The following is an 11336-nucleotide window of genomic DNA, read 5'->3' on the forward strand; positions in this document are numbered from 1 at the left end:
ACCCTAACCTAGTGTATTCCACCCGAAGCTTCACTAAACTTAAGATAAAAGCAGAGAAGGGAAAATAAAGAATAAGGGCTTTTTGAAGTCAGCTGTGCATTTTTGAAACATACATAATGGTAAATGGAAAATGGTCTGCATTTATATAGCTCTCTTCAAGTCCGGAACATATTTAACTTTCAACATTTTAAGGACACCTCAACTAATGCATCCCATCTTTGAGTTTCAGTAATGCTAAAACAGAGATATTTTTTTGTGTTTGTTTACCTTGAAGAAGCCTTTGCAGCCCTCACACGTGCGGACGCCATAGTGCTGGCAGGCGGCGTTGTCCCCACATACGGCACAGGTGCCTTCCCCTTGGGGACCACGGGGCGGGGGCGAGGGCAAGCTGTCCCCGAGCAAGGGGCCACAAGGGCCGAGTGCCAGAGAGCGGAACGCTAAGCTGGTGCCTCCACGGTGCAGCTGGTACATGGGCTGCTGGTCCAGGGGTGGGCAGTGGGGGTGGGAGACAGAGGAGGACGAGGACGAAGACGAGGAAGACGTGCGGACCAGGCCTCCTCCGAGACTCTCGTACCCCCCTACGCTGCCCCCGCTATGTGGTGGCGAGTGCTGATAGAAGTGCGGGAAGCGGGGTGTCTTTAAGGACCCTGCGTCCAAGCTGGAGCCCATAGAATGGGTGTGCGATGGCGGGACCAGGGAGTGCTCGTCCCATAGAAAAGAGGTGCCGGGCTGGGGCGGCATGGAAGGGGTGGTAGGCGTCGAGGGAGGAGACTGTTTAAAGTACATGGCTGAGGAAGACAAGGCCTCCAGTTGCTGCGCCGTTGGGTAGCTATCCTCCTCTTTCTTGATGGTGGGCCTGTGCGGGGGCATTTGGTAGAGGCAGGACGACTTGGGCTCGTAGCCTCCCTCGACAAATACGTTGAAGCTGGGCAGGGAGGTGGTGGCGGCTGCGGCCGAGATCTCGCCACCGCCCAAGTCCAGCTTGGTGTAGTCGGAAGTCATGAGATCAGAGGCGTAGCTGTCACCCTGATAGCCAAACGACTGGCCAGAATAGGCGGATCCTGGGGGGGTAGGCCCGTACTGAGCCTGCACGCAGGGCATGTCTGTAGGGCAAACACAGCGCACCAGGACAGTTAAGAGACAATACAGCAGGAGTAACCAAAAGCTGTACTATAATGTTAGGGGTGTCATTAGTCAGGGGTGGAGATGTGATGACACGCTAGTTAATCACTTTTTTTTTAGTCTAACAAGGATTGATGCAGAGCAGCAGAGTGAGGCCAAGGGCTATGAGGCAGACATGCACACATGGGAATTAATAGCAAAAATTGCACAGCTCAATCGGAACAGACAGTTGTTAAAATGGTTCAAGTACTGCGCTAGTATTGATTATCGCTGGTCGTCAAAAGTTTGTGGCGCAACGTGTGGTTCTTTTTAGTGTCGACATTTGCAATCTTTTATCCTCAGTTCTACATGAACCTTAACTGGCCGTGACGAATAAAAAAGCAAGCAATAATTCCCTCAGAGAACTGGGTGAACAAATGACTAAAAACAGACTCTTGCTAATTGCATGATTGTATTCCCCAAAAACTTGTAGCACATGAATTTAGCATTTATTTGACATAACATGCCGACATTATTGTCTGCTATCTTGCTACTACAGGTACACAAAAACCTCAAATAAGTTAGGCAAGAAAATAAAAAGTTAAATGGTGTCTTTTGGTAAATGTCAATCTCCGTAGCTAGTATTCCTACTTTTGCTTTCTAGCACTCGTTTTCTGTTGCACTACGCTACACAACAACAACTAGTGGTCAAAAAATACACACGGTCCTTTTGAGATTGTAATGCTAAAATTTTCCGTGAAAATGCTTTGAGGTTTCTTTACTGTGAGTCAAAGATTTAAATTTACTTTTCACAGTTCACAGAGCCCTTAACCGCTAGTTCAACAGGGCTCTACTTCCTGTGATGTGTCTTGGGCAACTACAGCGTGGCAGCAGCGATCCCTCTGCAAGTTGACTTGAGGTAAAAAAAAGGTTCTAACGGAAGATTTGAAGCATATATATATATATATATATATATATATATATATATATATATATATATATATATATATATATATATATATATATATATATCTTGTCACGGTTGCCATGGCGCCCAATTGGCCCCGCCCGTGTGGCGCCGGCTGCGGCTCGTTGACAGATTGGCTTTCCGTCTATTTAAGCTCAGTGCTCTAACTCTTTCTGTGTCAATCCGTCAACGAACCTTTCCCCCTCAAGACCTCAAGACGTGGGTTTCGACTCGGTACTGTTTCCTGTTGGTATTTCCTGTCCGGTATTGTTCCCGTTTATTTTGTCCTGTTTAATATCAGTTTCCAGTTTCATTCCCATCTAGTTTGTCCTGTCTAATTTTGATATTCTGTTATGATATTAATCCTGTCCGTCCCATTGTTTAATATCGGTTTCCAGTTTCATTCCCGTCTGGTTTGTCCTGTTTAATTTCGATATCCTGTTTTGATATAAATCCTGTCTGTCCCGTCCTGTCCGGTATCGACCCCATTTGTCTGATATCTGCTCGGGCAATTGGTATCGATCTCGTCGGCCTGTGGTGTTCTATCATTCCATGCCAGACTGCTGCCAAACGTGCATGACTCCTCATTTACCGTAAAATAAAAGGCTTGTGTGAGAAACGTCACGCATTTGGGTCCTGATCATGTTCCGGTTATATATATATATATATATATATATATATATATATATATATATATATATACATGCAAACGGGTATTATTGCACCAGACAGCATTGTTTGGTATATTGGTACAGCTTTGCAACAACACAGTGTATCTTGCACTTTATTTTCAATAGGAAATCTCATTAAATATGACACAAATGTTATTATAAATTGTCTTTCACGATTAACAGTCCTGAGGGGAAAATGCTTCTTCTTTTTTGAGTCATCTAGCTTTTAGAAACCCAAACAAGTTCATAACCTTTGACTGTTTTTTCGTCAGATGCTCAACCAGGTAATGTTGAATAATAAGATCAGGTCATGATTTTATGGAGGCTTGTACACACACACACACGTGCACACAGACGCAAGTGCAGCTAAATGCAGCAGACAGCAGTCGCTATGACTTCCTTCTGATTTGATCTGCAGACACAGACACGTTCCATTTGCGTATTTAGCGCGCATCCTTATCGAAAAGCTTTACGTCACAAACCTGCACACGCGTGTCCGTGTGTGTGCATCGGTGCCGACTGTCAACACAGAATCCCAGGCCCGACACCCTCATTCCACCCTGTGCTTTAATAGCCGCCGTCATGTTTGTCCAGTTAAATACGGGACATATTAGGCCGGGCTGTGGGTGAAGCACTTTCGGATGCTCTCATCCACTTCCACGTGTGTGGGGTTTTAAAGGCAGTTTAAATGTTGTAGGATTATTAATAAACACAAAAAGTTGATATGGGCTGATGCCCGATGACCGAATGCGGTGTTACTCATGTCGGAAATGGGCGAGGAGGCACATTATTTTGCGTCTTTATAAGACAATGACATTATTCCTGAAGGGCAACGTTCCTGTGGGTCTTTGAAAATCTCAACTATGACTCATGCAACCACACACACACACACACATACAAACTGATTTATTAACGGGGAAAATGATACATTTACAATACAGTGCCTGCAATAATTAGAAGCACATTATGAAGATTTTTTTTAAAACTATGCTTTAAATGGTATTTGTGATAATATTATGAATTATCAACAAAAACATGCAGTTGCATTCATGAGATGATAAGATTTTCTATTCCAAAGACAATTTCAGGAAAACCTGGGTCTAAAATTGTGCAAAATGGCAACCTATTTGGATACTGTGTTCAGACAGAACCTCATTTGCTTTTATTTAGTTTGTATGATTTCCTACTGAAACAAAATTGGTCTAAAGCAAAAACGTGATGACATGCCATCTATACTATTACTTCTATGGAAAATTAAGATTCACAGCATGCTTTTCCCGATAAAGAAAATATTGCTAAGTCAACAATATTGAATAAAAAAATACAATTGAAATCTGATTAATTGTGCCATTTTGGTTTCAATTTATTTTGGTCGTTGGCACTTTGGGTCGTGATTACAAGACAATTGCTAATTTTGTAGATGAGCGCTTAAAATCTGCGAGAGGGATGGCTGTACCGCTGTGGGAGTGATCACTGACGGCTTTAAAGCTAGCCACTAAAAGCGTTCTCTTTATTCCCTTAAAGAGAGAGTGTGTATTATTCGACTCCTAGATGTCAATGTATTGTGGGGTGCACCTAAAACAGAGTGCACTATTTTTTCTTCTCATGATTTTCCCCGCGGCAGCACAGCAGCGCAATGGTTAGCGCGTGTGCGGCACAGTTCTGAGGTCATGAGATCCAACCTTCCTGTGTGGAGTTTGCATGTTCTTCCCGTGCTTGCATGTGTTTCCTCCGGGCACTCCGGTTCCCCCACATTCCAAAAACAAGTGTGTCAGGTTAATTGGCCAGTCCAAATTGTCCCTAGGTGTGAACGTGCGAGTGAGTTGTCTGTCTCTGTGTGCCCTGCGACTGGCTGGCAACCAGTTCAGGGTGTCCCCTGCCCACTGCCCGAAGATAGCTGAGATGGGCTCCAGCGACCCTACTGAGGATAAGCGGAGCAGATAATGGATGGTTGGATGGATATTTTTCCCCAACTTTTCATAAGGTTTTTGGTTTTTGAGTACCTGTAGCAGCAAGATGGGGGACAATTATGTCAGCTCCCTCTCGGGGTAGCCCATTGTATGTGAATAAATGCAGATTTTTTTGCCTATGAGTTTTTAAAAAATATGTGTGTTTCTATTATAGTTCTTGTATTTTGCTATTTAAATAAATGTTTTTAAAAAAAAATGTATGGAATGATTTTTTTTTTTACCACTAAGCGCAGCTATATAACACATATTGTCCCGTTAAACTTATCTAAACATGACAAAAACTTAAAATTCCCACGTACACTCTATTATTTGCATGATTTCCCGTAACCATAACGTTTAGCCTCTGACAGGATCTGAACAGTTGTGAGGTTTACCCTAAATCGACTTTCTGCCTCCGAATTGTCACCGCGCAATTAAGGACGCGTCTCCAAGACACTCGAAGCCGTCAGCTAAATTGGAAAACGCACGGGATGAGCCTTGCACTGACAGGAAAATCAGGTTACACCGACATCTATGTTGAGCTTAGTTTATGCTTGAAGCATCGGTGCGCTCTGAATGAGCCAAATGTCCACTACGCGTGCATGCATACATTTTTAAATCACTTCCCGTGCGGAAACAATGTGTGAAGTAACACCAGAATGGATTGGGGGCAAGAAACATTTGTATGATTTTAAAGACAACAGAAATCAAAACGTTGCAAACAACTCCATGATGAGATAATCAAATATTTGATACGGCAATTCCATCCACTATAGTAAATTATATTCTTCACTGTGTTATCAATTCCTATAAAATGCACTACTAAATTATGTCATTTTTATCATGTTGAATAGTGCTAGAAAGCAGTATAAAACAACCGCCTTCTTATTTGGTGTCATTTTCTTCTTGTGTAAAACTGTGCTGTTACTAGGCTATATACTGCCCTCTAGTGAACAGGAGAATATTGACCAACTGCCACAGCCAGCTATTGTAAGTATCAATGTTGCGAAACAAACATATGAGATACAAATGCGTCAGGCACAAACCTAGCTTTACGTCTTCTAAGCATTGGTAAGGTTTATTGTAACTCAGATTTTTGCCTCAGATTTGTCTCTAAACAATTATGGACATAACTCCAAAACCCGGCATCTAAGCTGGAATAGATTTATCGTAATCCTTTTATGGATCCGCCCCCCAAAAAAACGCAAAACACCAATATTTGTTCATGTACGCTAATATTGCCTGCTTTAGACTTAAAAAAGTGGTATTACATTGAATATATTTTCAGAATTATACCATAATAGTTATCATTATACCTAGTTTAGCAGAGCCAAATTAGAAGCTGTTCAACAAACATTAGTTTAGACAATATCCTTGTGCAAAATCAATATCTTGTACGTATCTTTCTTTTACATCAAGTTTACATTGGAAACATTTTTACAAATAAAGGCAAAAAAGTATCTCAGTTCCCAAAATAGTTCTCATGTTTTTATTCGCTTATAAAAAGATGTTTACAATGTAAACATCGACTACCACTTTTCGCCTACAGCTTCACTCCCACCGCTTTTTGCCACTTAACCGATTTTTATACAAATCACTTTTTAAAATTGAAATTAAACAAGTATTTTAGTCTACGGCTGCTTTGTTCCGAAGAGAGAATAAGTCTTCAAATTTTGGGGTTTAAAATTGTCCACTTCCGGTTTCAAACAAGCACGTGTTGTTTTTGTTTTAATATGATGGAGACGGGTTGTTTTTAGTGTGTAAAAATAGAGTATGTGATGAAAATCTACTGGGTTTTAACGTCAAACGGCTGCGGAGTATAAATGTAGGCCTACTTTGAGCAGCTTTCATGAAAAAAAAACACCCGTGCAGTATACATTGAAACGACGTTAAATTCAACATATGCAGAAATATTGCACCACTCATGCAACCTTCTGCTATGAAATGTGTTTTTTAAAATCCTTTCGTGGAAAAAAACAAGAGAAAATTAAGGGGGTGCAACGGTGAGGAACCGCAACTCCCAAGGTCAAGCCTCAGGTGCATTTGTGTGTCGCACCTGTTGTGTCACATCGCTTCACGCATTTGCGGCAAAACGAAAGAATTGGGGGTGGGGTGTTTTTATGTAAGAAAAACACGTAAACTAGACCTAAAACCGCAGAGGTGGCCTCAGGTGCAAGAGAGACACTTGCAACCGAAGTGTGCGTGCATGCCAATACATTCCTGCGCAGTGTTACGGACCTAAACATAAACCCGTGTACGCTCATTCCTGCCAAAAACATAAACCAGCATCCCATGAGAGGAGAACCAGTAAAACCACCTCTTTCGGTTTCGGCCTTCGTTTTTCTTTTTTTGCATTCACGCTTAATGTGTTGTTGCGTGTGTGTGCAAAGCAAGAGGACAGACAACCCAAGCAGAATCAGACACACAAGTTGTGCAGCAATACACAGCGAGGTAAAGGGAGGCAGTCTCTGACCTCGAGGTGCGCATTTCAACTGGACAAACTGCAGTTGTTCCAATAACTGAGTGCGCCTGTTCATTGTCAGAATGCCATAGATCTGACAAATACAAATACAACATCAGTACCGAGAGGGATCCATCAATAAATACACTTCAGGCGAAATAAAGGAGTTTTCTTCTGCATCTGAATTGCATCATACACGCATAAAGGCAGCAACAGGAAGACAATATCACATTTTTAATGGTGTGAATTGTCACTCACGCACGCGCGCAAAAGGAAAATCGTCCTAAAATGTAGAAATTGAGCTCACCTGGCGTGAGAGATTCGCGCTGAATGGTGCTGGGTGCGCGGGCGTGTTGGATGGCGTGGCTGCAGCCGGGTCGGTGCTCGTCGGATTGGGCGAAGGAAAGCCCCAAACGCCGGGACTCGAAGCTCTGCTGGGGGCCCTTTTCCGAACCTGTGCCTGCATTTGTGCAGCGGAGGGGAAAAGGGTTAATTGGGTTATAAGAAACCCACATAGAAAAGACATTATGACAATTTTCAAAACTTTAGAAAGGTTTTTTTTGTAATTGCAAAAATCTCTAAATATGACCCGTGCGCGCCCAAAATTTATATTATTATCATTTTATCATTATTGATGCATTTATTTATTTATCCTCAAATTTACGAGCAATCATTCACAACGCATGAATTTTATCGCGCAACAACTTACAGTGTGCATTAGAACCGCTGCAGAATCAGAAACAAGTGAGCCCTTTTTTTTAAAAGCAGAGGGGTGTGCAAGAAGTTGCAAGCGCTCACTTTTGGCCACCACATGGGGTTCATGCTTGCATGCACGTAAAGAAAGAAAAAATAAGAAGGGGCTACCGTGCACCCTGCACTTTCGGCCGCTACTGGATTACACGCACAAGGCACCGGGGATATCATAGTTTAGAGCGCCCTCTCTCTGTAACGCCTTCTTTTATAAAACGGAGATTCGCCAAATTCTAACTTTGCATGTTTGGGAGCTTTCATAAAGCATTCAAACGACGCTAAGGAATTGAGTTTGTTATCTATTTTGCGGACAGAACACACGCAAGTGGTCCTGGTGAGGGGAAAAATTGGAAAAAGTTCCATTCAACTATCTTACCTGCCAGTCGAGCGCTTAAGCGGTGATTTACTTGTTTGTTTGTGTCGTTTTATTCAAGCACAACACGAAAAACAACCATCATGAATTAACAAAGGGAAACGAAAAACTATTTGGCACAAAAAAAAACACCGAACTTAAACATATGCCCAAAGAGAGAAGGTAGAAGCCGAAGCTATTAAGTTCCCTCATTCCTTGCAGGTAAGACACATTCGGAATCAAACCTAGTAAACAAAATATTAGCCCCCAAAGGAAAATTAGAAAACAAAGACATGACATATTAAACTTATAATAGTATCACTAAAGACCATCTTGATATCATCATCATCATTAGTTTATTATATATGATTTTTTTATATAAGGGACATTTTACAGGTTTATGGTTTTGAAAGCACATAATGCATGAGTATTATATCTTTTAGGTCTCACCCTGATTTAGTGTTAAGGTCTCCAGTGACCCGTTAAAATGTTATAAAATACAATAACTGAACGCATTTTCGCCCCAAATGAGTGTGTCTATTTTATTGTACTAATATAGCTTAATAAACGGGAATGCACTTAGATAAAATACATTGTCATGTCAAGGTGCCTTTTTAAATGTATATTGATATACGGGGCGGCATTAGCTCAGGAGGTAGAGCGCTCGTCTTGGGATCAAGGGGTCTTAGGTTGGATTCCCGGCTCCCCCGTGTTATATGTTAAAGAGTCCTTGGGCAAGACACTACATTCCTAATGCCCCCGATAGGAGGTAGTTGCATTGCATGGCTGACACATCGGTTAGTTAGTGTGTAAAAGGGAAAAGGTGTGAAGCACATTGTAAAGCTTTAGGAGGTCTTCATTGAATTGAAAGTCAAGTCATGTTTATTTGTATAGCCCTTTATCACAAAGAGTCTCAAAGGGCTGCACAGACCACAGATTAAAAGAAAATAATTCATTCATGAATGGTTATTTTATGCAGATTTATTTAAAAATAAATTATGCATTTACAATTTTATCCACTGCTATTTTCTGCTCTATAAGGGGCACCGATTTATAAGCCGCAATTTAAAATATCTGTCCAAATTTAGGTTTTTAGGTGTGCATTATAGTCCCGAAATTACAGTACAGTTCTTCACAACAAAAATAATCAGTTCTGTGAAATTATCATTTTAAATAACGTTGCTGCTATAATGTATTGTGCGATTGATTTAGGACGACGACCAGATGTTGAAGGTGCTATATCTGAGTCAGATCTGTATCATGTGGTGGAGCAAAGCCCTACCGAAAAAAAAACAGCCTGGAGAGGGATGGGAAAGCGCTATATAAATGCAGACAATTTACATGTGTCTCAGGGGCCAAAAAAAAATCAAATTACAATGGAAAAATATGGTCATGGGTGCATATAAAATTTTATATAGTGTTTTTCTAACTCCATTGAGCGATTCTCCTGTCTTTATTGCTTTAAGTCAGACCCCGGGTCAAAATGGATTCGCTATCGGTTAGTGTTGCCAATTCCTAACACAACATGAGGGTTGAATTTGGTTCCTGTTGAGAAAGTTATCAACGCACCCCATTAAAATAAGAAACAACTTATTTTTGTCTAATCTTTGAGATGCTAAGGCACTAAAACAGAAATAAATAGATAACGTTTCTGTTAGAAGCGGTGTGCGCTCCTTTTCGGTTCAGTACGCACCGGTAACCAAGAGCGCCGCGCATAAGCCGCAAAAAAACGCGCCCTGGAGCGCCGGTAAACTCCCGGTGAAGACTTTTTTCCCTTCCTTGCACCAATTAAGCCGAATTTCGGAACATTTCTGTCAAACTGGCGTTTAGAAAAACGCGGCATGGTGATGAGTGAAACCACTCCGTTGTCGAAAGGACCAAATAGTGACACTTTTGGTTAACTTTCTAAAAGGTTTGCTGAATAAATCACGACGACTTTTTTTATTGAGATTTCGTCTTTCTGGTTTAAGCATCTTATCTCCATGACAACCGGAGACAGTGTAAAGAATAATAGTCCACATTTCTGGATGCAGGCGCACTTACGATGCGGACCACCGTTTGCGCGTATAAATTGGTAATAATCGTTGATCTCATCACGAGTAGCTTCATCTACTTACCGCTTTGCTGTGGAGGTTCCGTCTTTACTTGTGACGACACTCTCGCGTACGGTGTCCTTTCCACAGCCACAACAATCAGCAAAAAGTTGAAAAAAATAGAAAAAGGAAAACGGGAGGAATAAAAAAAGTGTATCGAGGGAAGGGGGGAAAGTTCTGTAATGGATTCCCCTTTTTGAGAAGTCTTTTGAGTGTTTCTAAAGAGGAAAAGCAAAAACACCTGAGCGGCAGCGCGAGTTTCTGCGTCCGTCCCCTTAGAGCGCCACTTTTCCAAGTGTGCACTTTGTTTTTGCGCGCTGTGTGAAGGGAAGAAAGTCAAAGAGTGCATTTATGTGGGCTCAGCCTCTACTAGAGCGCCTGGTATGCGCTACGTCAATGTGACGCCATGGGATAGGTGACGTCACTCCGAGTAGAAGCCTCTCTCTTTCTCTCTCTCTCTCCCTCTACCACCCACAAACACCAGAGCAATGAGAGAGAGAGAGACGGTTGGTTTGATGGTTGCAGTATAAGGAAATCCTTAGCGGGCGGTAGGGCCAGTGTTTTTTTTTTGTATAACCCAGGGGTTGGGCAAACCATTTGAGTCGCGGGGAAAATTGGGTTCAAACAAGGGTCTTAGACTCAATTTACCTGCTTTTAATTTTTTCAACAGACAATAAGGTCAAATAAATAAGTAAACCGATCTATCTATCTATCTATCTATCTATCTATCTATCTATCTATCTATCTACCTTGGTCAATGTTCCCTGTAATTTTCCACGGGTCTGAGCGTTCACACTAAGTCGGTGAGCAACGCTTGAAACAACAATGAGCAACAGCAATCCCAAGTGTGGCAACTAAGTCATTATCAAACATGTCCAAAACTTGACATCAAATTACATTTGGCTGAGTTTCGGGCAATGCAAAATTGTTTTTGTCTTTTGAATGAATTGACTCATGTACTATTGCAAAGGTTGTACGGCCTACAAACGTCG

The 11336-nt window shown here is 41.7% G+C and overlaps 1 protein-coding gene across 2 annotated transcripts in view; it reads right to left on the reverse strand.

Annotated features, from left to right (window-relative positions):
- Positions 1 to 10674, reverse strand: part of nr4a3 (nuclear receptor subfamily 4, group A, member 3) — a 52579-nt gene extending 41905 nt beyond the window's left edge. The window contains exons 1-3 of one of the 2 annotated variants that reach the window (XM_088327219.1): positions 10369 to 10674; positions 7457 to 7609; positions 268 to 1103 (exon numbers count right to left, since the gene is read on the reverse strand). In XM_088327219.1, coding sequence (XP_088183345.1) covers positions 268 to 1101 — 834 coding nt within the window. In that variant the 5' untranslated portion in view covers positions 1102 to 1103; positions 7457 to 7609; positions 10369 to 10674. Of the gene's footprint in view, positions 1 to 267; positions 1104 to 7161; positions 7244 to 7456; positions 7610 to 10368 lie in introns of those variants that run through there. The other variant, XM_088327220.1, reaches the window with a different exon arrangement.
- Between the last annotated feature and the right edge of the window lie 662 nt (positions 10675 to 11336).

This window comes from Urocampus carinirostris, chromosome 2 (assembly GCF_059441175.1).
Source record: "Urocampus carinirostris isolate Australia breed hairy pipefish chromosome 2, RoL_Ucar_1.0, whole genome shotgun sequence".
Classification (NCBI taxonomy): domain Eukaryota; kingdom Metazoa; phylum Chordata; class Actinopteri; order Syngnathiformes; family Syngnathidae; genus Urocampus; species Urocampus carinirostris.